The following is a 27,889-nucleotide window of genomic DNA, read 5'->3' as shown; positions in this document are numbered from 1 at the left end:
GCGTCTGGCAATAGATAGATAGATAGATATCTATCTATCTATCTATTGCCAGATGCCATAATCCCGTCAGGGGTGGCCATTTGACTTCGAGTTATTTGTTTTACGGGGAGGGGCACTAACCCTCCACCAACCCATCTGTTGACATGTAGGGAGCACGTATAGTTTGGTTATATGGTTACCACCCAGCGTTGTAAATGGTTTCCTGGCTTACAGGAAACCATTTGGCTTGTCACTCAATGTAAAACCACCTGTAAAGGAAAGAAAAGCAGTAAGAAGTGACAGGAAAGATGGGAGAAATAAGAAGAGAGGAGGGCAGGTACAGAAAAAGAATGATAAAGGCTAAAGAAGAAGCAGGCAGCACTACATCAAGTGAGTGTATATATATATATATATATATATATATATATATATATATATATATATATATATATATATATATATATAAATATATATATATATATACAGTTCAATCCCTGCTATCCGGTATCCAGACAAACTAAATACTCAGAAAAATGGGAAAATTCAAGGGTTGGTAAAAATGTCAGTAAGTTATAACTGTGCGTCAGTTTGAATGAACTGCCAAACCTCCATTTTATCGTGTCAAGCGAGGCTTGGTGAAGTCAGACTAAGCGAGGTGAAGACATTTCTGGCTAATGTTAATCCCTAGTAAATCCTCTTAACCATCCCTCCTCTTCCCTCTTTCCCATACTTTAATTCAGTCATCCTCCACACCCTCCACAATTTCCACAAATCACCAGTCTGCTTTTTACCACCAGACAGTAAACAAGCTCTCTTGCTGTTGTGTTGCTCTGATGGACAGTAATTTCAACACTCCAAAATGCCTAAAGAGCAAACTAAACGTAAGCATGTTGTGCTTACCTTGAAACAGAAGCTGAACATATGCAATAAACTTGAAAAAGGCGAACATTATAAAACACTGATGACTGAATATAATGTAGGAAATTCAATGATTTATGATATCAAGGCCTAAGCATCCAAGCTTAATTAATTTTTCGTGAAAAGCGAGACCAGTAAGTCCATTGAAAAATGGCATACTCTTCATTGTTCGAGTGGTTTTGCTTAGAAAGATCCAAGGGAGCACCTATTTCTGGTCCTCTTATACAAGAAAAAGCAGGAGAGTTTCACAGTAAAATGAATATAGAAGTTGAGTGTTATTTCAGTATTGGATGGTTAAATCGTTTCAAAGACAGGCATGGAATTTGTAAACCAAAAATCTCAGGAGAGAGCAAACAGCAAACGCCGGTGGTTTTCTTCCTAATGGACTGACTCTAACTTGCACCACATAAATTCATCTTAGAATGCATGTGTGCTGGCAGAGATTTAAAAAAAAATGTTAATAATAGGGATGAAGGTTTACTTTGTTGGAAGAAAAAAAAATAATATGCTTGCACTTCATAATTATGTACATCATGTATTTTATTTTGTACAAAACAGCTGATTGGTGGGTGAAGGGTGGAATGGTGGCAGTCAGTTGGGGCCGGGACCGTAAACAAAGCTTGCGTGGGGGTACAGGTGTTGTGATAATTGTACAGTGCAGTCTTAACATCAGTTCACCAATAAATGTTCAAGATTTTAATTCTTTATTTTTCCACTTTTATGAGTACAGTACAAACAACGAATACTTCAGTAGTTAACAGAATGGTGCAAAACAGATGAGTGGCGGAATGGTGGCAGTCAGTCGGTGCCGGGACCGTAAACAAAGCTCATGTGGGGGCACAGATGTCGTGACAATTCAGTAATAAATATTCATGATTTTATTTCTTTAGTTTTCCATTTTTATGAGTACAGTACATACAACAAATTATTTGGTAGTTAACAGAATGGACTTGTGCATTTTGCAGTACTACAAGGCATTGCATGCACGTGCATTATGACCATGGTGTCTATTTACGTGGCAATTTTTCAGGTGGAATCTCTTAGTGTGGCCCCTGATGTGAGTGGTGAGTACCAGAATTGTATTTACTGCTGTGATAATTATCGCCTTTGTATAGATTTGAATATCAGAACTACGGGAAAATTCTGTAACCAGGAAGGTAAATTCCCCAAGCCGCCCGGTTAACTGGGATTGTACTGTATATATACTGTATATATATACAGTATATGTGTATATAGATATATATAGATATAGATATAGACACAGTACCCACGCATCCAACACGGTAATATTGTCATGCATGGGTCCTGTGTTGGACCAAAAACGTGTTGGACAAACAACAGAGCTTATGGGGAAAAATGAATTAAGTCAGCATCCCTAGGAAAAGTCACCCTAAATACCTACCATATACCTATACATATATTGGTACGACTGTAATTATAATAAATGATACTGTACTATGAATGATAACTAACCTTTTAGGACAGTGTTGGTGGCTTGCTGGGAATGGAAGATGATATCCGAGGCTGTAGGTAGTCCTACTGGGTCCTTGGAGGATGGCTGCTGGTGTCAGTAGGGGATAAAGGCTGCTGCTCCTCCTCAACCTCCCTCATAAATCCTTTGAAATTCCTCTCCCCTTTCTTCTGCCTCTCGATGAATTCTAACGTGGTGGCCTGAGGGAGGTGCCACCGCTTCTTGTGGTTCTCAGAAGGCTTCCTAGGCATCGTGATCAGGGTAAAATGCAGTAGCAAAGGCAGAAAATGCAGCAAGAAAAAAGCACTGTCCAATGTGAATTATGCGACTGAATGGCACTGTGGCGGGAGAAATTTAAACAAAACATCACGTGAGAGCAGAAATGTTTAAATGTTTTTCATTGGACGACATCACGATCACGTCATGATAGTGGGTGGGGGATTCTACTTGATCGGAAGTTTTGATTGGCTGTCAGCGTCACGGGAATGTCCAGTATGACCGTGTTGGACCAAGGGTAATCGTGCTAGAGGCGAACTCTGTGGATTTCGCCCACTTCTCAGAGCTCCGTCAGTGTTATGCTTACGCACGTGTTTTACAGTACTTAAATCATATTAAATTATACTAATTTTTTGCTCTCCGTGCTGGACAAACGCGTGTTGGACGCGAGGGTACTGTATATACAGTATATATATATACACAGTATATATATATATATATATATATATATATATATATACAGGATGGGATGGAGAGGTATATGAGAGAGGGGGATGTGACTTTGGAGCAGGGCAGTGAAATGGGGGGGGGACAGGGCGACGTGGAGGCGATTTGTTTGTGGCCACCCCGAATGGGATTGCGCCATCTGGCAATAGATATATATATATATATATATATATATACAGTTGGTCCCCTGCTTGTATATGGTTGACTTACAGTGTTTCGACATTTCAAATGTAGAAACCATACTTTGACATTTTAATTTCTCTCTCCCTGGGCTAGCTATATGCAGTGTGAAGCAGTGGTGGTGAGCCGAGTCTCAGTCTACTCAGGTGGTTGTTATTATAAACAGTCAATGCTCTAATGGTTTACAGTGTGCTGTTGCCTTGTTTTTTTTTTTTTTTTACCTCATGTATCTACGTTGAGTTCTTTGCATCCATCATATCTACGGAATGCCCATCTGTCTCCCCTGCTGCTGGTGAGAAGATGAGGAAGGCATTTTACTCCTGAGATGAAACTCAATATAATTGGCAAACATGAAGGTGGAAAGCCCGTAATGGCTATTGCCAGTGAACTTGGACTTTCACTGTTGACGATCTCAGTACAGTATTCAGTAAATAATGTGATATTATAAAATGTGGTTTGTGTTAACGATTTTGCCAAGATGTAGGCTACTATAAGTGTTCTAAGCATGTTTAAGGTAGGATTGGGTATGCTATGATATTCAGTTGGTTAGGTGTATCAAATGCACTTTTCATGTATTGAATGCATTTTTGCACTTATGAAACAAATTTAATTATGAGCAGATTCTTTGAATGTACCCCATTCGTAAACAGGGGACCACCTATAAACCTATATATAAATATATATACTGTACAGTCACTGCTCGCATAACGCATGAATATTGTTCCTGGCAGGTCCCGCTTTATGAGAATTCTGCATTATACAGCCATGTGTTTACATGTTAAAAGGTTTCATGATACCCAAGCCAGCACCAGCTTTGCATTTTGGGGCAATTTTCATGGATTTTTCCCATGACATTTACCTTCCTAAAAATGACTTCAATACATACAAACACTAGAGAATTCCTCACTTTGAATTGAAGAGGTGTTGGGCTTGCTGGGGGGAGGGGGAGTGGGGTTCCAAGGCAGGGCAAGACTCCTACTGGTTCCCAGCATGGTCCTCTGGTCACGCTGGCTCCACAGGGTCCTCATCTGATGAAGAATGTAAATCCCGTACATCCACGATCCTTTGTTGCAACTCCTCACCTCCTGCACAAACCCTTCAAAGTCAACAGAACCACAGACATTTCCTCCTGCTCCTCTGCCTCACGATGTTCCCTGTTGAGCTCTTCAGTGCATTCCGTGGCTTCCTCTGGCGTCATGTTTTCCTCTACAACCTCGACCAAATCCTCCTTTTGCTTCTGCTCACAACCTGCCACTGCTCTGCAAGCTCAAACCGCTTCCTGCCGCACAGCCTGTAGTGACTGTACCTCACGACCTGTAGTGGCACACAGCTCATGTGCTACCTGTGCCAGGCATGATTTATTGTTGCCACAGACACCCAATCCCACACCTTAAGAATGTTCGTGATGACATTCCTTGTATTGTACCGCTTCCAAAATGCAGTTAAAAGGCGACGCTGTGAAGGGTCAGGCTGAGGCGCACAGGAGGGACCTGGCACCGGTTCAGCTGAGTCAGGCCGAGGCACATGGGAGGGACCTGGCACTGGTTCAGCTGTGTCATCCAAAACCTCCTAATCAGATGCCTCCAAATCATTGTCCCCATGCAGCACTTCCTCCTGGAGGAGCTGTTCCTCTTCGCAGTTGTCTGTGGCATCCCTTAAGTACTCAGATAAAATTGTCTCATAATGGTATTTTAAACAAGCAATCACTCCCTGGTCTAACAGTTGCAGGAGGGATGTACTGTTAGCTGGCAAAAACACCACCTTTATATTTTCATGCAAACCCTCCAAGTAGGCTGGGTGCCCTGGTGCATTGTCTAACACCAACAGAATTTCAAAAGGAATACGTAACTGATCACACCTTTGCATCAGTGATAAAATATTTTTTGAACCACCTGTTCAATATATCCCTTGTCATCTACCTTGTTCTTGAATTTTCCCAATACACCCCTGAGTCATTCATGTCTTTTAGAATTTTTTTTTTTTTTATGCTAGGAAGAAGGAACCATAGGCCACAAGCATGCAGTAACTGTTCCTTCCAATAGAAAAATAAAATACAAGAGAGAGCCAAATTCAAGATCCGATCATTTCGAGATGCCTGGACACACTGTGTTTGAAGGACTGGAGATCATAAGTAGCAAGAAATACAGACAGAGGGCAACAGTTCTGGAGCTGACCTGTTGCATAAATGAAGGACTGGGAGTAACGGTTAACTCTTGCATTAGAGAGTTGGACAGAAAAGGGATGAGAGTTTGCTGCTAGACGGGTGCTACGCATCCATCGTAGAGGTGGCGGAATGCAAGCAGACAGTTCAGAGGAGCAGTGACCATTCAAGTAGCGATAGAAAAGAGATAACGATTCAACAGTGCAGCGAAGAGATGGAGGTTGAAGTGAGCCAGTAAGAGGAGGAGAGTTAATGAGATGAAAAACCTTTGACCCCACCCTATTGAGAAGAGCTGTATGTGGGGAGCCTCCCCGCACATGAGAGTTGTACTCTACATAGGGGCGGATAAAACCGTTTATAAAGTCAACAATTGTGCAGGGGTAAAGAAGGAATGGAGTCGGCTTACCACACCTAATCTCTTGGAAGCAGATTTTACAAGAGATGTAATATGATCTTTCCAAGATAAGTCCCGAGTGAATGAAACTCCAAGCATGTTCAAGGATGATGCAGAATTAAGCTGAATATTATTAAACATTAGTGGGTACACCTGTGGAAGATTTTGTTGGGTTGATTGATGTAAGAACTGAGTCTTTGGGGCATTAAAAACAAGATTATTTTTACTCCAGTCAGAGATATGAACCAAGTCAGACATTAGGTGTGCCATAGCCTCATCCCTTGTTTGTTGAAGTAACTGCTGTGATGAACGTTGCGGGAACAGAATGGATTGGTGAAGGGTGAAGTCATCAGCGTACGAGTGGATAGGGTTAGATGTACAGCTTAGAAGGTCATTGATAAGTAAAAGGAAGAGAGTTTGTGATTGGACAGAGCCCTGAGGAACACCACTATTGATAGATCTAGGAGAAGAATGATGGCCATCTACAACAGCAGCTATAGAACGACCAGAAAGGAAGCTGTAGATGAAAGCACAGATAGAAGGATAGAAACCGTACGAGGGTTATTTGGAAATTAAAGATTTATGCCAGACTCGATCAAAAGCCTTTGAGATGTCTAGTGCAATGACAAAGCTTTCACCAAAGTCCCAAAAGGAGGATGAGCATTAGTCTGAAAGGTAGGTGAGAAGATCTCCAGTGGAGCTTCCCTGATGGAACCCATACTGACGATCAGAAAGAAGGTTGTGATAGGAAAGATGCTTTAAAATTTTTCTATTAACCCGCTGCTTCCCGGCAGATTTTTCACCAATTCCCCCCCCCCCCCATCCCGGCAGATTTTAGATTTTTTTTTATTTGTATTTTATTTTTATTTTTATTTTTTTTTTTTTAGCTAAAACCTCTGCTTTTTATGAGAAAGATCAAAAATTGAGAGAGAAAGTGCTCATTTGAGTTTAGAAATACGGTAGAAGTGAGAGTACCTTTACCTTGTTACCGTGTTCTTTCAGGCTAGGCTCAAGAGAATATGTTTTCTATGGGAGGAGTAGCTATTTCAGACCATTCATAACTGGTTAGATATTTATTTATTTGGTACGAATTTATGTGTTGTACAAGAGTATATTGGTTTTCAGACAATAATATAGGCGATATAAGCGTTGTTCACTCACCAAAAACATCAACATATGGCACTTTCTTTTACGACGTTAGCACTTCATCACTTCTGCTTGTTTCTTCCTCTGGCTTATTTCTTCCTTTGTCCTCCACCTCAGGAATCACTTTCACCTTGAATTTCGTTATTGGAGAGACCATGGTGCGACATGTCTTTACTGGCCAGGGCACTGCTAACAGGTGAGTTGCCAAGAAAATGGCATGAGGGGGGACAGGTGGGGCCAGGCATTATTCCCACCTGGCATTGGGTAGAGGAAGGTCTCCCACATATGCCTACCAAAAATCACCTGTGAAACTTGAAAAATGTGCAAATGACAGACCTCACAATTGCAAAATGTATGGATACATCGTCTGGTGTCACTGTGACAAAATGTGGTGATGTATTCATACGTCGACGGAACGCCTTGGGTTAAGAATTAACTCGAAAACCTTTGAGACATAGGATGTTAAAGCAATTAGACGATAGTTAGAGAGTTGGGAATGGTCACCCTTCTTTGGGACTGGCTGAATGAGAGCAAACTTCCGGCAAGAAGGAAAGGTACAAGTTGATAGATAAAGGGAAAAGAGTTTACCTAGGCAGGGTGTAAGCACAGAAGCACAGTTTTTCAGGACAACAGGAGGGACTCCGTCAGTTCTGTATGCCTTGTTATTATTGAGGCCTGTGATGGCAGAAAATACATCAGCTGAAGAAATTTTAATGTCAGCCATGAGGAAGTCAGTGCGGGGAAGTGATAGAGGAACAGCACCGGAATCGTCTAAGGTGGAATTGGAGGAGAAAGTCTGAGTGAAGAGATCTTCTTTATCAGTAGAAGAAATAGCTACAGACCCACCAGAGTTGAAAAGAGGAGGGAAGGATGATGAGGTAATGTTGTTAGAAAGGTTTATGGCAAGGTGTCAGAAGGAGCAGGAAGAATTCGAGTTGGAGAGTTGAGAGAATTTAGTACGGATGAAATTATTTTTAGCAGTGTGAAGAATAGACTTAGCACGATCCCAGGCAGAAACATATAAAGATGTGATTCAGGGGTGGGTTGGCTTTGGTCAGTGGTGGGCAGTGGAAACAAAAAAGGACCTTGCACAAGTGCAATATGCAATCGACAGTTCATTACCTTGTGCAAGCGCAAGTGCGCAATCTGACTAATATTTAGCCTGTGTAATGTCGCAAAAGCGCAAGCGTAAACCATTTGCATATTTTTGTGGGAATTACAGTAAAATATTAAGATATGTAAATAAATTAACATACTTTCTTTTATTTATTATTATTATTTTTTTTTATTTGTAATTTGCACAGGTGTGCAATCTAATATATAGCTGGCTCAGTGTAACAAAGCGCTAGCACAAACCATTTGCATATATTTGTGGGAATTACTATAAAATATTGAGATATTTAAATAGATTAGCATACTTTTATTTATTATTATTCTATCTATCTATTGCCAGACGCCTTAATCCCGTAAGGGGTGGCCACTGGCCACAAACAACAACTCGCCTCCATGGGGGCATCCATTACTGACAAATTAAATTGAAATTATTTACTGTGAAATAAAATGGTTCACATGACACACTAAGTGACTAAGGTAGTAGGACTGGAGCAAGGCGTTGTTAACTCGTGGAAGTTCAGACAGAGGAGTGAGAGGGACAGGGAAACAAAGGCTGTGATGTTGCCAGATTTACTTTTATCTGCATTTTCTTAAGACGTTTTATGTAATACACTGCTCTCGCCTAACTCATATTTCCTTCTGAACTCTTGCCGTGAGTTGGAAAAATCTATCTATCTATTGCCAGACGCCTCAATCCCGTTTGGGGTGGCCACAAACAAATCGCCTCCAAGTCGCCCTGTCCTCCGCCATTTCACTGCCCTGCTCCCAACTCACACCCCCCTCTCTCATATACCTCTCCATCCCATCCCTCCATCTCATCCTCGGCCTCCCCCTCCCTCTTCCCCCCTCCACCTCACTCACATACACTCTCTTTTTAAAAAAAAAATACACCTTATGGGGAAAAATATATTTGATTCTGCCATGGTGTCAGGTAGCCAAGTATAACATTAACAGAACCCCTCATAACACCACATAACACTAACATCCTGTCTCAAAAGTATGTACTGCATATCTTATAATAATGATAAACAATTATCCTACTGATGACAATGCTTACGTCGACAAGAGACGGTTAGCGGTTTCAGCACACTAGCCTAGTTGCAGTACTGGCCACTAGGTGTAGGTGGCGTGGGTGGAGAAAGCATTGTTCTAATTGGTTGCGCAATCACAATGACTGTGTGCTTAAATATGATTGGCTTCCAGTCGCGAGTTGCGGCTACAATACCGTGAGGTAAACATCTCCTCAGAAATAAACCATTTTCTAGTGGAAAAAGGCGAGTTAAAGCATTTTCCATGAGTTTGGTGATAATGGTGACTTAGATAAGGACACCATGAGTTAGATAATTCATGAGTTAGATGTCCGTGAGTTATGCGAGTGCACTGTAATTCAGTATAGATATACAGTAAAATATGCAGTTACTTACAAAAATCATTAAAACATATTTAAATCAAATATTCACAGCCTAATAAATTATTAGGCTGTGGATATTTGATTTAAATAATATGTTTTAATGATTTTTGTAAGGAATTGCATATGTTACTCTTAATAAATAATGTAATTTTGATTTATTATTGGGTGGTAGGTAGTGGCGACCATTATCCACTCACTTGATGTAGTGCTGCCTACTTCTTCCTTAGCCTTTATCATTCTTTTTCTGTGCCGGCCCTCCTCCCTTCCTATTTCTCCCATCTTTCCTGTCTCTTCTTATTGCTTTTCTTTCCTTTACAGGTGGCTTTAGATTGAGTGACAAGCCAAATGGTTTCCTGTAAGCCAAGAAACCATTTACAACACTGGGTGGTAACCATATAACCAAACCATATGTGCTCCCTACGTTTGAACATGTGGGTTGATGGAGAGTTAGTACCCCTCCTCGTAAAACAAATAACTCAAAGTCAAATGGCCACCCCTTATGGGATTATGGCATCTGGCAATAGATAAATTGATAGATTTATTATTATTTACTAATAATGATAATTTAAAAAATATTAAAATACATTATCTCTGTTGAAACATTTTAAGAAATGCTACTACCCTCCCACCTCCCCCCAACAATCCAGAACCTTCGCGACCTGCCCAAGCTTCTCCCATCCCTTGTCCAGCCATACGGGCAACTCCCAATACCACGTGTCCCGTGAGACAGGTATGCAAGGCAGGTGCCAAGTGCGAATTTACTTGTGCAAGGGCAACTAAATTTGCGCTTGCGCACCTGCCTTTCCATTGGCAAAAGCACAATATTGTGCAAGGTCTTGTGCAGTGCGAAGTGCGCAAACGGTATTCACCTTATCACAACGGTGCGCAATTACGCATTGTGCAGGTCTTTGCGCACCTGCCCAGCACTGGCTCTGGTACCTTTTATAGGCCCTGTCCTTGTTGTAGACAGCATTAGAACAAGTGCGATTAAACCAAGGCTTTCTTGCACTAATCAAAGAATATGAGAAAGGAATGTATGCTTCCATGCCCGAGAGAATAACCTTTGTAATGTGCAAGGCACACTTAGATGGCTCCCGGCCATGAAAGCAATAATCATTCCAGGGAAAATCAAAGAAGTACTGCCTGAGGGCCTCCCAATCTGCAGCTCCTAAGTGCCACAGTCGACTTTTCTTTGGAGGGTCCACAGGCCATACCGGAGCGATAGGATAGGTTAAGGCAATAAGGTTATGATCGGTGGAGCCCAACGGAGAGAAAAGATTAACAGTATAAGCAGAAGGATTAGTTGTAAGGAAGAGGTCAAGTATGTTGGAACTCCAAGGCAGTCAGGGCTATGGGTAGGGTGCTGTACAAGCTGCTCTAGGTCATTAAGGATACAAAAGATGTAGGCTTGTTCACCAAGTGGATCAGTGAAAGGAGAAGAGAGCTAAAGGTGGTGGTGAACATTGAAATCTCCTAGAATGGAGATTTCAGAGAAAGGAGAAATGGACAGAATGTGTTCCATCGTAGAAGTAAGATAGTCAAAGAATTTTTGATAGTCAGTAGCATTAGGCGATAAGAAAACAGCACAGATATATTTAGTCAGAGAATAACAGGAAAGCAGAAGCCAGAGAGTAGAGAATTCAGAAGAATTGAGTTCAGGAACACGAGAGCAAGATAAGTCATTGCGTATATACAGGTATGCACAACAGCCATCATTGACTTTGAAATGAGTTTAGAGAAAGTAGGAGGATACAGAAAAGGGTTTGCTGTCAGTTGCCTCAGACAGCTGAGTCTCAGGAAAAGAAGGTGAGGTTTAGCGGAGGAGAGGTGGTGCTCGACAAAGCAAAGGTTAGAGGAAAGGCTGCGAATGTTGCAGAAATGAAGAAGAAGTGAGTCAGACAGTGGTTCCAGGCAGCTCGAGTCGTCACCGGGAGAGGGGCGGAAGGTGGGGGTATTTATGGTCCCCCCCCCCCCCGGGGACTCTGAGGCTGTGTATTGTGAAGCCATAATTTGTTTTGAATTTTGGAAAAGGAAGTGTACACTCAATCCTCGTAAATCGCGACAATTTGGGTATGGACCACTGCCGTGATTTACAAATTTCGTGGTTTATAAATAATAACTCTTATGTGAAAAATGAATTTGAGTCTGGACTTTGGCCAACCACCCCCCACGGCACCCTACCTACACCTATCTAGGCACCATCAAACACAAACATACAAATTTAGAAATATTCAGTGCATGTATTTAATAGAAGTAAGCAATGTTAAGGGATCTCACCTTAATCCTATGATGATATTGCTTAAGTGAGTGGAGTGGGGTGGTGTTGGGAAGAACTTAGAACCTCTCAGCATGAGGTGGGGGTGCTCCCTCATGCTGTTGTCCCTTCTCCAGCTCCTCTGCCTCCCTCAGGAAGCCCTCAAAGTCTCAACCCGACGAATGAGCCTCCCTTCTCAACATGATGAATGAGCTCCAAACGTTGACTGTTCGACAATGGTGGCAGCTTCTTGACACCATGTTGCTTAGAGCACTTCATCAGGGGTTCGGGAGGGGCCATGGAAGGTAGGAGGCGAGGGGGGGGGGAGGTGCACAAAAAAAGGCAGGTAGCTCTCGTACTACACAGCGATGGTCTGTAGTGTACGGACTGGCAGGAAGAACAACAACGTGGCGGGATTAGTATGCACACTTGCCGCCAGGGATGCATGGTGATTGGTTGTTGGGTCGCGATTTTCAATTTGAATGCCACGGTTTACGATTCTCCTCGGAAAAGGCCCACTTGGGTGCCTAGGTCCGCGATTTTCATGACTTAACAGTGATTTAAGGGTGCCGCCAGTCTGACAGCCACTTAGCCGTGATTTATGAATCTGTGATTTATGAACTTGTGATTTACGAGGATTGACTGTAGTGTGTACTGAACACATAGTTTGGTGTTGATAGTTAGAAGAACTTGTATTGGAGAGCATGCTGGCCTACTTTCTGTACTACTGAGACACTGAAAAATTTCAGCAAAGGGGGATGGTCTGGAACTAGTCCCGAGGGGTGATGAAACGGGAGTTCCAGTTCCCACTGTCATCATCTTTCCATCCACCTTGGAAGTACTGCCCTGCTTAACTGGTGCTTAAAGCACCTTGTTTGTTTTTTTCACTTTGCTTACAACTACTGGCCTCATTTTGTGGCCTGCAACATTGTATGACAAAAATAGAGTGATGCCCACCTTCTCAACTTTCCCACCCCTGCCTTACCTGTGTTCTTTCATGATGTACGTTTTGACATTCTTTTATAGCGCAGACTGTCTCATCCATGTTGTAAATTTGCTGCAGAGTGCAGCCTCCATCCCTGATTATTCCCTTCAGTACATCGACGAACGTCTCTGCTGCTTCGGCATCCACTGACGCTCGTTCTCCTGTCACCTGCATTCTTATCAAAGCTTTCCTCTTCCAGAAATTGGCAAACCAACCACTCGATGCCTTAAATCTGCCGGGGAGTTGAGACAGCTTATGGTGTGTTGGCTTGTAATGATTCCTTAACTAGTCACTAATATATCAGCTTATTGGAACCCCACAGCTGATCACCAATTTATATATCAGCTTAGATGTGACTGCACTGTTCCAAGCAAGGTTATCAAGATATAACATTCCACCTGGTCGAAGTCAGTTCCGGCTGACACTCTTCGCCAAGCTTCTCACACATTGGAGATGGTGGGAAATCGGTGTAGATCCTGTTGAAGGAATGGTAGAGGTAGCGTGTGCAGGTGAACTGAAAACTGAGCAGATTTCTCTCTCTTTATTGGCAACAGAAAGATACAACTGTGACACAGAGAGAGCCCAGAGTATATACATCCCTCTCATTTGACTGATAAGTGCATTCTGTCTAGCTGACCGGCCTCCCCAGTGGGAGTGGCGCTGAGGTCAGCTAATTCAGAGGTGCCAAACCCCACAGACAACTGGGATTTATACATGAATAGAAGCATCACAACTTTACCATGCACATTATACACCTCAATAAAGTAGTATTGATTACAGTACCCTCACGTCCAACACGGTAATATTGTCATGCATGGGTCCCGTGTTGGACCAAAAACGTGTTGGACAAACAACAGAGCTTATGGGGAAAAATGAATTTTGTCAGCAACCCTAGGAAATGTCACCCTAAATACCTACCATATACCTATACATATATTGGTACTACTGTAGTTATAATAAATGGTACTGTGCTATGAATGATAACTAACCTTTTAGGATAGTGTTGGTGGGCTTGCTGGGAATGGAAGGAGGTATCCAAGGCTGTAGGTAGTCCTACTGGGTCCCCGGAGGATGGCTGCTGGCGTCACAAGCGGGTAATGGCTGGTGCTCCTCCTCAACCTCCCTCATAAATCCTTCGAAATCACACTCAGAATCACTATCTTCGTCCACAGCCATGGAAGGTCCTGCTTCTGCCTGTCCTAGCACTCTGTAAGCCTTCACTGCTGCCAGGATCTTGTCTTGGTTTTTTATTATGGTCCTCACGTTGGCTTCATTCATGTCGTAGGCCTTGGCAATGTCAACTTTCCTCTCCCCTTTCTTCTTCCTCTCGATGCTTTCTAGCTTGGTGGCCTGAGGGAGGTGCCACTGCTTCTTGGGGTTCTCAGAAGGCTTCCTAGGCATCGTGAGCAGGGTAAAATGCAGTAACAAGGGCAGAAAATGCAGCAAGAAAAAGGCACCTTCCAATGCAAACTATGCAACTGAGTGGCGCTGTGGCGGGAGAAATTTAAACAAAACATCATGTGAGAGCAGAAGCGTTTTTAATTGGGCGACATCACGATCACCTCACGATAGTGGGCGGGGGAGGCTACTTGATCGGAAGTTTTTATTGGCTGTCAGCATCACAGGAACGTCCAGTATGACCGTGTTGGACCAGGGGTGATCGTGCTAGAGGCAAACTCTGCGGATTTCGCCCACTTCTCAGAGCTCCGTCCGTGTTATGCTAATGCACCCGTGTTACAGTAATTAAACTGAATTAAATCTTGCTACTTATTGCTCTCCGTGCTGGACACGAATCGTGCTGGACAAACGCGTGTTGGATGCGAGGGTACTGTACATTAAAGTATACCAACAGGGTAAATATTTCCCCCAAGACTTTAAACATATACAGTAATCCCTCTAATATCCGAACGCCCAATATCCGAACATCCCCACTAACCGGACATAATCCTCCTGGGATCCAATATTCCCAAAATGGGCCAAAAACCACAAAAAATTCGGAAAAAATCTGACTTTTTTCCCTCCCATAATTTGAAATTCCCGCCTGGCGCCAAACAGCTGTTACACCATGGTCCCTTCACCCCTTCCTTCCTCCCCCTCCCCCCTCCCCTGCAGGATGCCATTTGGTATTTTTCATTACCAATTGTGGGCCAATTTGGTAATGAAAAATTCGTTTGGTAATGAATTAGAATAATGCATTACCAAATGGATTTTTCACATGTATGAGGATACACAGGATGGAGATGGTGGATTGTTTGCTCTCTCTGATTAATCTGCTACCCTACATAGTGTGAAAATAATCAACATGGTGTTAGTTATAAGGAGAGTGATTACATGTATTTCCACTTGTATATATAATTAGTGAAGAATATGTGCTAGCTTTACGAATTTGGTATTGAAAAGTTATATTTGACAATGAAAGTTGAGGAGATTGGTAATGTGGCTGTTGCGATCTGGCAACTCTGTTACCCCACCAACATCAACAGTCACAGCTTAACTCCGATGGAGAGCAGATACTCATAACAGTGCAAGCCAGAGGTGCTTGTTTTTTGTGAATAAACTGCAATACCTTGCCACTAGAACACACGGGAATTTACAGTGTTGTGCAGTGTTAAGAAATTAGAATTTAGAGTGCAGAGGATTAACTGTGGACTGCAAACTGGCAGTTCAAACCAGTCCAAGAGCAAGGGACTTGTAAGTACCCAGAATGTTTAATATTGTATAAACTCACCTCTAAAACCTCATTTTATGGTTCTTTTGCATTTATTTCAGTCTTTTATGTCCCTTATTGGTGTGATTTGGGTCTTAAATAGGTGCAATGTATGTGCAGAGGGATTTGTATAGGTGTTTTTCAGAGTTAGGGTCCATAAGTACAAGTCCATAAGCTGGGGCCCAATATCCGGACAGGACCACTATCTGGACCTGCCTATGGCTCTGTTGATCCGGATATTGGAAGGGTTACTGTATACAATTCATATTTCTCTGTTGCCTTCCCTTTACCCTTGTTGTTTATGATAGAGAATGCTGGGCATTGCAAAATCTAGTGCTTATTTCATTCCCACACCTGCACTAAAGTGGTATTTGGACTCTTTTCTCAACGCTACAACACATTTTCTCTAAAATGAATAATATAATGTGTACAGTAGTGAGAGACATGCTCCAATATGGAAAAAAATGTCAGACACTTGAACAGTGGCAAGCAACAGAATACAGGTGACGGGCCATCCTTCGTATATGTTTATTGAATCGATTGGAACTCCTTCCCTTTCCTGTTGGTTGCAGAACATGACCAGGTACCTTTCCATCATAACAAGTGCTGGGTCAGACACTTGAAATCTCTTGTCCAGGGCAGATCCCCCGTAGGCCCTCAGTCTTCAATATGGCGTCCTTCTTGGCCAGGGTCGTACGAATAGTTGACTCATTGACCTGGAAAGCTTTGGCGATGGCACAATTACGTTCTCCTCTCTCCTTCCGCTTGATCACGTGAAGCTTCTGCTCCTGGGTGAAACTCTTCTGCCGTCATGCTGGGTCACAGTGAGGTGGCATTGTTAGGCTGGGTCATGTGGCCAAGAAAAAGAGCAGAGTTAAGATACAGCACGTGTGGCAGCAGAACACGGGGAGAGGGTTGACTGGAGTGGCCCAGGAATGCTTAATAGACTGTGACCCAGCATAGACGTGTGACATGCATACATAACGGGAAAATGCAACTTGCGCTTTGACTAAATCTGCCCGCGTTTTGTTTGTTTTTACCGCATTTTGACCACTTATCTCGCATAATGACTAAATATTCCATAATTTTTGGCCACAGACAGCATTTTCACAATTATTGTAGCATAGTACAGTTTTTCAAGAAATGGCCAATTTCTCCACCTGCGTAATAATTCCCGAAAACGCATTTTGACCATTTTTTGGACTTTAAAAAAAAGGCCGTGCTATGACTATTTCTGCGCTTTTTCATTGCGCATTATGTGAGCAGTGGCTGTGTATATATATATATATATATATATATATATATATATATATATACTGTATATGTATATATATATATATGTATGTATATATATATATATATATATATATATATATATATATATACTGTATATGTATATATATATATCTCATCTCATCTCATCAGCTGTCTGAGTATCCATTGTAGGACCAACCTATCCCTACCAAAGTGGGGACGATACAGCCAATGTATGTCTACCAAGTGGCTTACGCTGTCTGGTAGAGATTGTATGTATGGGGTGAGAAGTGCTTGTAAGTGTAATTTTTGTGTTGGAATGGCTTTGGATGTGTGTGTAGTCTGTGAACCAAGTGTAATCGGCCCACACAAGCCGACTGGATGCAAGCCTACTTTTATAGTATGCGACACTGGTTCAACCACAGCACCCAAGGTGTCCGCCAAGCGATACGTAGCCAGAAGAACGCTCCCAAAGTTTATTACCCTGGCAGGGCGCAAACCCTCGTTCTTCAGTGTACAAAAACGCAAACTTTTCCACTGTACCACAGAGGCTCCATATATACAGGTATATATATATATATATATATATATATATATATATGTATATGTACGTGCAATGGAAGTCTGGACCCTCTAATTCGCACCATATGTTTGGTAGGGTTCAAGAAATATTGTAGGAAAATTCCTGTAGTCGGTGGATTTTTTTCTGGTGGCTTCTAGCAACTTTACAGGCTTACCACCACATGCTGTGAGATTATTAGCTCAGTGCCTGCCTGACTTTGGGTGGGAGAGCACGTCAGATTTTCTTGTCCTGCCTGGCCCTTGTTAATTTCAAAGCTCTCGTTTTCACACCCTCCTCTGCCTTAGTGAATCATTGGAGATGGGTCCGAAGCCACTAATTGATGTAGGAAAAGCCCGAATTTTATCTATGAGAGAGGAAAAAGTTAATGGCTTGGGACCCATCTCCAATGATTCACTAAGGCAGAGGAGGGTGTGAAAATGAGAGCTTTGAAATTAACAAGTGCCAGGCAGGACAAGAAAATCTGATGTGTTTTCCCATCCAATGTCAGACAGGTACTGAGCTCATAATCTCACAGCATTTGGTGGTAAGCCTATAAAGTTGCTAGAAGCCACCAGAAAAAAATCCACCGAATATAGGAATTTTCCTACAATATTTCTTGGACCCTACTAAATATATGGTGCGAATTAGAGGGTCCAGACTTCCATTGCGCTGACTCTCTCTCTCTCTCTCTCTCTCTCTCTCTCTCTATATATATACATACATACATATATATAAATAAATATATATATATATATATATATATATATATTATGTGTCTGACTTTAGGCATAGGCTTCACAGCCTGCTCCCAAGGCCCAGTAGTCCTCCTACATACCATACACCCCTACATGTCACCACTTTGGCACTAACACCCACTGTTCATGTTGAACACATGCTTGGGTTGTCTCATACAGGACTGGTGTATTGGTATTAGCGGGGGTATTTTTATGACATGTCGATTGGTCTTTTGGTAGATCAGTAAAGTCTTCTTATTAAATTCAAACCTTAAACTGTTCCCTGCCCCAGCGGGGATTTGAACCTGGGTCTGGTAGGACTGCAGGCCACCTGTTTATATATATATATATATATATATATATACATCTATATATACAGGTAACTCGCACGGAACACGTGGGTTTCGTTCCTACCGTGCCGTGTTAGGTGCGAAATCGCGTATATTTAAACTACTCCGTATTTTGCTCCCTAGACCCCCCAAATGTGTTGTTTTGCTGTTATCTGTCACTGGTAATCACTAGAAAGCACTTTAAGTGGTTAGAAGGTTTATTTAATGTTATAACTCACAAATACAGTACTCCAGAGCAAAACTTCAACACACAAATACTGTACGTAAACACAAGGAAACATTCCGACTTCGATCGTAGGTAATCATATAAATCAGGTTAACTGGTATCAGTGCTTTAACTTACAAGTACATACCAGAACAGTACATATTTAACTTAGAAATGCAGTACTGTGATATCGAATGATTTCAGTACATAATCTGTTAGGAATAGCTGGAAAAAAAAAATGTTATGAATGCATTTTCACCTTTTTGATATATGTTTATGGTAGTTTCGAGTTATTTTTTACGTTATCGTTGTGCCCATGCTTGGAAAAGGGAGCAAAAGAGTTGAATTTTCAGTCCTAAATGAGAAAACTGCACGTCCTCCAAGGCTAGACTCTGCCACGGGAGAATAAAGTGAAGGGTCAGTCCAATTAGCAATAGGAAGTTGTGTCACAACTTCCAGCTACCACACCACGAGAATGGCTAAAAATAGAATCGTAATGCAGTTTCAGAACTAACAATAAGTCTAATTATTACGAATACAGATACAAAGCAGAAATAAATACGTTTACAGACGGGGAAAACGTACTTCTTCCGTCATAACATGTTCATCTTTCTCTATCATTTTACGTTCATCTTTATCATTTTACCTTGTTATTTTCGCAATATATATTGCTGTCTCATAAACAGGGTGGTTGAGTGTGTTTTGCAAGGGAGGGAAAAGGTTGTATTTTCTGTCGGGGGCAAGATAATGGGTGTAACTGTGTGTGGTTAGGCATGGCCACGAGCGAAAAAATTGTACACCCACTCCTCACGATAGCAGGTGGTGAACTGACAGATGATACGTAACATGAGAGGGTGAAGTCAAGGTCAGTCTCATGTCCCAGATTTTCGTTCACTGCCCGAAAGTTTTCACAGTTTTCTACAAGTTGCATTGCATCAAATGATCCAAACCATTACAGCAAACCTTAGCAAATAGGTAAAGATACCAAGACAAAAATGTATTTTTCTCTTATTATAAGTCTTTAACGAACAAACAAAAATGGCAATATTCCGATGCCGATCATGGGTAATCATATAAATCAGGTTAACTGGTTACAAGGCTTTATTTAATGCTTTAATTGCTTACTAGTACATACCAGAACAGTAAATATTTAACTTACAAATACAGTACTGTAGAAAAGCAGTACAGTAAGAGTTTAACGAACAAACAAAAAAGGCAATATTCCGACGCCGATCATGGGTAATCATATAATTCGGGTTAACTGGTTACAAGGCTTTATTTAATTTATTTAACTTTATTTAAGTGCTTACAAGTACAGTACATACGAGAACAGTAAATATTTAACTTACAAATACTGTACGGTACTGTGGAAAAAACTAACAAATAAAAAAGGCAATATTCTGACGCCTATCAGGTAAACTGGTTATAAGACTTTATTTCTTGCTTTAACGTTATTTAATAGTACTTTAAGTTGCACATAAACTTACCAGAACAGTACAGTACTATAAATATTTAACTTACAAATACTGTGCTACTGTACTCGGGAATGTCTCACTCACTGAATAATTTCCCGCCTAAATCGTCACTTAATCAAAACAAACCGCGCGCTGCGGTGACGTTCGAGGATTTGATTTTTCAAAGGCCTCTCCTGCGTTAATTTGTAGTTTTCATAATGGTTTTTTCATCTTACATTGTCTTACATGTATCCCAGCCCTTACCGTGTATAATTGCGAGCGCGTTCCATGAGATCGTGTTCCGTGCGAGTTACCTGTATATATATATATATATATATATATATATATATATATATATATATATATTCATTTCATTCATTCATTCATTGCCAGATGCCATGTATCCCAAATGGGGTGGCCAAGGGCATAGAGTTAATTGTTTTACAGGGAGGGGCACTAATCCTCCACCAACACCACTTGTCACGTAGGGAGAACGTTATGCCAACAGCATCTGGTGTTCCCAGGCGGTCATCCATCCAAGTACTAACCAGACCCAACGTTGCTTAACTTCGCTGATCGGACGGGAAGCGGTGTACTCAACATGGTATGGCCGTTGGCATATATATATATATATATATATATATATATATATATATATTTATATGTACTGTATATATATACAGTATATATAAATATATATATTTATATATATATATATATATATATATATATATATATATATTTATATACTGTATATATATATATATATATATATATATATATATATGTATAGTCATCATCATCATCATCATCATTGCCAGACACCATGTATCCCAAACGGGGTGGCCAAGGGCTTAGAGTTAATTGTTTTACAGGGAGGGGCACTAATCCTCCACCAACCCCACTTGACACGTAGGGATGCCAACAGCATCTGGTGTTCCCAGGCGGTCACCCATCCAAGTACTAACCAGACCCAACGTTACTTAACTTCGCTGATCGGACGGGAAGCGGTGTACTCAACGTGGTATGGCCGTTGGCTGGTATGGCCGATATGTATAGTATGTATATATATATACATAAATATATATATATACATATATATATATATATATATATATATATATATATATATATATATACTGTATATATATATATATATATATATATATATATATATATACTGTATATATATATATATATATATATATATATATATATATATATATATATATATATACTGTATATATATATATATATATATACATACACACACAGTAATCCCTCGATTATCCATCATAATAGAGCCAAAGGCATGACCGGATACGAAGCAGTATCCTCTACTGTACCCATACCCTACCAATACCCATACCCAAGCTGTTTGTACATTACTGTTCCTAATTTTGGCAGTGTTCTGAGGTCTTCCAGCAAAGTTTATACATCAGAACACACATTGCAATATGCAGTTTATTCCTAAACACTAAGAAAACATTGCGGACACCCACCTTTTTGGCCCTAGTTCTCTCGGACAGCATATGCGGACACTCGTCTGTTAGGGGTTAAGCTTTTTAACACAGTCACGTGTTTTGTACCCTTCCTCGATTGAGTCTATCACTTTCTGCGTGTCCTGCAAGCTAGACTATTTCAGTTTCTGTCTCTTCCTATATTCTCTTTTCACCTTCACTCCATCAGGCTTTCTAGGCAACCTGCCACCTCCGGTCTCTCCCAAGGTCGTCATCGTACTTTGTAACAAGTTCTGGCTGAACGCTGCCAAACACGAGACACGGGCACAGAAATTAGTTAGGCAGGGTGGTAGCTGTGGTCTGTGCGGTGGCGGCGTACACAATGGCTTTGTCACAAGATGGCCGCCAAGTGCCAAGGTGAAAGTGCACAGAATTTCGTCTGGCTAGCGCCTGTCGGATGTGAGGCTACCTCACCAGATGCTGGGCTTTGGAAAGTTTCTAACCTGTTGCCAGATGTGAAACTGCTAGATAAAAATATGTCATATGCGAGGCTTCACTGTAATTTGCTTAGAGTAACTGTTATGCTTGAATATGATTGCTGTACTAACTAATAAAGACCATATAGAGAGACTGTATAACCAATATTTTCAGCTGCTTGTTGATTGGTTGGCCGACGTGGTGACCTTTTGGTGCAAACGCCTCACAGCCCGGGTGTTGGCTGAGTCAGCTGACTGCTGATTCGCCTAAAAATACATGTCATCACCTGCTGTGATACATGATTGGTTGATGAATAAAATAATGCTTTAATTTTGTTAATTTGAGCTGCTGAAGATTTCCGTTTTAATCCTCATCTCGACATATGTAAACACCGAGATAATCACCGAATTATAATGCTGGCAAACCAAACTGTTGGTAGCTGGAAAGTTGGGGGGGGGGGGATGCTGTGCTTTTTTTTTTACTGGTGCTTTTTGCCCTTATTAATGGTTTGTTTGTGCTCCATTTGGGTGCATTAACACTGATAGACTTTCTGTGCAACTTTTCTGACTCACTTGTGATCCACCTAGAAGGAAATTGTGGGATATTAACTCTTCGTGCACTGAAAGTTTTCTGTAATTATGTGTGACATGATCAGAGAAAATGCTGTGAGGTCAGGCTGGACTCATGCAATGGAAAATGTTCCCATGTATTTTATTTGCCCCAGAAATTGTTTATGATTGTATAAATTGTATACCATCATATTCCCCGATGTTTATACAGTACAATACAATAAGCTAATAAAAACACACAAAATTGATGAGTAAAAGTACTGTGAAAGTACCGAAATGCAGTGAGAATACTGTTGTTCAGAAGTAAAATTTTGCCTACACAGTGCAAGAGCGAAGCAGAAGTCTAGATGCAGAATTTCATGAGCTTTCATGTGGTGTTGTCGGAATTTTGGTACAGTCGCCAAACTTTCCACCTGGGCCATCTAGCCGCGAAAGGTGGGCAACGGGTGCTGGCAACAGTGTATGTTTGTTCGTGTGTACATGCTCGACGAAAGTTCGGATCATCAACTCTCTTCGTCCGTAGTGAACCTCAGTCAGAGTCAGAGTTCATCCCATAAATGGCTGGGTACGGAGTTGGCTGGGGTGAAAAATGTCTCAGGAGTAAGGCGGCTTTCCCATCGGCTCAGCCAGTTGCATGAAACTGGTCGCATGGGAAACTGTTGTGTGCCACAGGTGGCGCAGACCAAGGCCAATTAAATAAGACTTTATTAATTTTATAAGGAGGTACTATATATACTGTATATTATGGTATAAATATATACCTTTATATATAGTACAATAACATATACTATGCTTATTTGGCCTTAGTCCGTGCAACCTGTGACACGCAACAATTCCATGCAACCACTTTCCTGCAACTGGTCGAGCCGGTGGGAGAGCTGCTTAAGGGGGAAGCTTGGCATGGTGAATGCCAGGGTAGGCGCCGGACGGGGGGGGGGGTACGTTATTCATACCGCCAGTGATAATAATTGCCGAACTAGTTTTTGAGATCCATTAGCATTCTACTAAATATTTGCATTCTTAACAATACTAAACATTTTATTTTCTATAACATGTTAATGCACTAAATACTTGAATCGCTCCAAGCCTCTCTCTCTCTCTCTCTCTCTCCCCTTATATCAGTAATTCCATATCATAGGGTTATCGCTTGATACCATTATCAGTACAGGTTGAAGAGGAATGCATTTACATAACATCGCGTCCAGTTACCAGTAAGATTACCTGTCATTCACATCATGAATGACACTGACCAATAAACATTAGGATGATGTTCAGACACTGTTAACGGTTGCTTACATCCTCGTTGGTAGTACTTCAAGTAAGTGTTTTTATGTGTTCTGTGGTGCACCACGAAGAGGTAGGAGGCTAAAATACTGTCACCTCAACAGGCAAAGAGTTTATGCATACTCTTGTCGAAGAGGCTATTACATCAGCTGTGATAATGACTTACCGTATCATATTTCATATGACTATGGTCATTACAGTACATCTTTGTAGTCCATTCATCTAACGAATGATTGAATTACACGTTAGAAGGAAAACTGATTGTGAGCGGTACCGCTTATGTGTGAGGTCTCACATTTATACACTCAGCGATTATTCACAGAACATTATCTCACATTACAGCAAGATGAAGACACCACCTCTCCATCACAGTATGCAAAAGCTTCCAGTCATTTTAAGCACAATTGCTATTGATTCATGAATTGTTGGGACATTTATATTACTATTGCCTGTGATATTACTTATGTGATTGGTAAATGCAACATAAAGAACATGAAATTATCATTACAGGCTGTAACACTGATTTTATTATTTTAAATCCCACGAACCTAGGCGCTTAAGCGCCCGTCGACTCATGACTAAATGACTCAAAGCAGCCTTAACGAACGAGTTTCAGCCTCCGACGTCAACAGTTCCTTATTTCTCCTACTTAGCTTAAATTAATATCCGCTCAATGAGTAATCCTGTAACGATTAATGACCTCACTTATCAAATCATGTCTCAGATCAAGAATGGTATTTCAATAGGTGTAATCGTGACCGGCCCAGGACTGGCGAAATGCGAACAGACACCGGTATCTATTTTTCTCGCGTAAGGGCCGGTCACACGACGGTTCTTCCCCCCAATATTCAGTAGACAATTTTTAGCCATAGGTTGTCATGTAATAATAAAAAAGAATATGTTTATAATTATGTAATATATGTAAAGATGCGGTCTTTTAGGTTATTTTCCTTATTGTTTTCAGTATTCGCATTATCCAGTACTTTCAAGAAGTTCCTTTGAAATTCTATCTGCTAAAATTGTAGACTGAATATTGGGATGAACTCTGACTGAGGTTCAGTACGGAAGACGAGAGCTGATGATCCGAACTTTCGTCGAGCATGTTCACACGAACAAACATTACACTGTTGCCAGCACCCTTTACCCACCTCTTGCGGCTAGGTGGCCCAGGCGGAAAGTTTGGCGACTGTTCAATCAATAGTTTTCGAGTAATTCGCCAAAATTGCACGTGCCCCCCTCCCCCCTAACCAAAACCGAGAGAATGCCAACTCTTTGAGAGTGTTAGCCTTGAAATAGACACCCTCCCCTATGACGCACCAAAGATTGATGCATTCCATGCTAAAACATAATTTTTGATGAATATTTTTGTCCAGAATTGTCTAATTGGCATCCCTTCAGACCAACACTGACAAGTGCGTCACCTTAACACCATGTGGACTCATTTTGAGTCATCGTGCGTGAAGATGTTAAGGTGAAAAAAACAAGCTGCTCTGTGAGTGAATGACGTTGGTTGTGCTAGGCAAGTTATATTTGGCCCACATCCACATATGGAGGTAAACCTGGATAATTTCCTGATGGAAACCACTTTACCACAATTGTGGATATACAGCAGTCTGTTCATTCAACCAAAACTGTGTCAAATTTAAAAATCGTGGGCAAAATAAGTAAAGACTGCAGTCGTTAATTAATCTGGCATTGCCTAGCAACTCGTCCCAGATCCTTATATGGTTCAAAAATAGCCTACCTGATACAGAGAGGAAAATCTCATTTTTATACAGCATTACTTATTATGAAACCACCATTTGTGCACACATAGCATAACAGATGTTCAAAAATGCATCGGAAAACCATCACTTTCAAGGTTGCAGTTGCGACACATATAATTTTCTCCAGTTATTGATATTTCAAACTGTTGCATGATGTCATGTATTATGAATTTGCTGTTTAGAAACACACAGTTTATGAGATTCCAGTGTAATCATAATATGTACTGTCTTTTTGTACAGCCGAGCTATTAATAATAAGCTGTAATATGACAGAAATCTGGGGCAAGTTAAGATGGAAGAACCACAGCTTCTTTTTACTTGTTTTATGATTGTCTCTGTTTGTTGATTGATTTTTTTTTTTTTAATCTAGAACCGCAAAATATTCCCAGCGGGATGGGAAGCTTGGAGGAAACTGCCAGAAGAGAAGAAGGAGATATATAAGAAAAGCTTCAAAGAGGATGCAGCGAGATTCAGGTGAGTTGGTTGATTAGTTGGGAAATTTGTTTAGTAAGATGGTTAGCGAGATATGGTAGTGAATGACTGTAGGTATATGTTTTGTTAAATACTGTAGTTCACCACATATAAGGTGCTGCATTGTGAAAGATGCATCCTAGTTCTGGAAGAGCAGTTCTGAGAAAAAATGTTTGTCACAACTTTGCAAAAAGGCTGCTTAATATGAATAGTTTTAACTAAAAAAGATACCCACCTTTCAGAATCTCTGTTCAGTACTGTTGATCAGTCACTGTATTTTTGTGTAAAATAAAGGCACAGTGCCCTTGCACAGTAAACATATTCATTGTAAACGATTCGCCTAGTGAACGAGCAGGGGGTAATCAGGTCCACAAAAGGATATTGAATGAGTTGAACCCTGAGTGAATGAAATCAGGGAAGAGTAGGCCATAACTGCCATCTCCCATTTGAACGACCCCCCAGTAGACGCTGCATAAGAGGCCAGACCTGAGTAACCTTTTGAGCAGAATCCAATGGAGGACAAGAATTTGCCTATGTCTGTTTTGCCTAAGATCAGTAAAATTCTAGCGGCAGTATATATTCTGAGAGAAGTCAAGGCAATTGAAACCAGCTATCTTAGGAAACAGGAAGTGCTCAGTGGAGTGGAAACCACTTTTCATCATTACACTATAAGTCACAATATGGAAGGCAACAGAAGAAAACAAACACTCATCACACGCTACTACCGAACTCAAGAACAACAGGAACCAGTTGTCTCTACATTGTCTGCAACACTTCCTGGGGAAGACAATGATGATTTGTTGTCATTGGTGTCATCTTTGGACTTTGAAGGTTTTATGGGAGAGGTGAATGAGGTAGAGGCACGTGGGGAAGTGGTTCAGTCCAGTGATGAGGGCGATACTGGCAATGGGAACGAGAGAGTGGAAGTTGATGTGGCGAGGACAAACTAAGTGTATCGCCCTGCCTCAGAACCATCTGTACTCAAGTCAGTCAGGGCTGCCATCTGCTTCATTTAAGGTAAATAACCATGTGTTTTGTATTTTATATATCTGAACTGTATGTGTTTGAAATGTGCCCTTCAGTACATCACTGTGGCTCAAAAAGTGGAGCGTCGATATGCTATTTTTTCCATAAGATATGTTGTTCACAGTGAACGAATTCACTTTGAACGAGCTCGTCTGCCACCCGTAAACTCGTTCACTGTGCGAGGGCACTGTACAGGAAAGGAAAACAAACAACCCCTTCCTTACAAAACGTTACTTCATTTCATGACACCATCTTAACACTGTTTTTGTTTATGAACTGTCCAATTTCTATCATACAATAATTTGAGGATTATTATTTGTCTCCATTATAGTATAAGTATAACCTCACTGTCACGGACTAATGGACGAGTTTCCAGTCAAAATTTTTTTGAAGTTAGATACTTGTATGGGTAAAAGATACTCAGAAATAACTATGTCAACCATTATTTCCAATAAAAATGTGCAGAAACATGAAAAAATCATAGATAAAGTAGCCGAAAAATCACGTGACTCTGAAACGGCCTGTGATTGGTCGTGATGTCACCTCTCACACTGAGGCAGCATAGTCTGCTTTGTTAACATTTAGCCAGGATACACTGTGCTTATTTCTGACCTCTAAGAATGTCCAGTGACAAGAGGAATAATTGCTAATGTTTCGTTCCAATGTGTAAGTGCACTGACAAAAGCACAGTAGGGAAATTATTCCTCTGTATACTAGCCAATAACAATAAGCGAAAACAGTGGTGGCTGGCTGCTCGTCGGAAGTTCCCATTGCTGGAATGCAGTCTTTACTGTTGTGAAAATATTATATTCTTCACCATATAGGTTCATATACA

The 27,889-nt window shown here is 41.0% G+C and overlaps 1 protein-coding gene and 2 non-coding genes across 3 annotated transcripts in view; 1 reads left to right on the top strand and 2 right to left on the bottom strand.

Moving 5' to 3' along the window:
- LOC145413461 (uncharacterized) overlaps positions 1-26,292 on the top strand; it is a 319,141-nt gene extending 292,849 nt beyond the window's left edge. The window contains exons 8-9 of the mRNA XM_080283160.1: positions 25,928-26,031; positions 26,271-26,292. Of these exons, the coding sequence (XP_080139286.1) occupies positions 25,928-26,031; positions 26,271-26,292 (126 nt within the window). The remainder of the gene's footprint in view (positions 1-25,927; positions 26,032-26,270) is intronic.
- Positions 20,501-20,619, bottom strand: LOC145413553 (5S ribosomal RNA). The gene has a single exon (XR_013899738.1). It is a non-coding gene; the product is annotated as a 5S ribosomal RNA (ribosomal RNA).
- LOC145413562 (5S ribosomal RNA) lies at positions 20,921-21,039 on the bottom strand. Its single transcript, XR_013899747.1, has one exon. It is a non-coding gene; the product is annotated as a 5S ribosomal RNA (ribosomal RNA).
- Positions 26,293-27,889: the final 1,597 nt, after the last annotated feature.

The sequence above is a fragment of the Coenobita brevimanus genome, chromosome 96, assembly GCF_032717465.1.
Source record: "Coenobita brevimanus isolate Jiangsu-jjx chromosome 96, ASM3271746v2, whole genome shotgun sequence".
Classification (NCBI taxonomy): Eukaryota; Metazoa; Arthropoda; class Malacostraca; order Decapoda; family Coenobitidae; genus Coenobita; species Coenobita brevimanus.
This window is presented reverse-complemented; position numbering and strand designations above follow the sequence as displayed.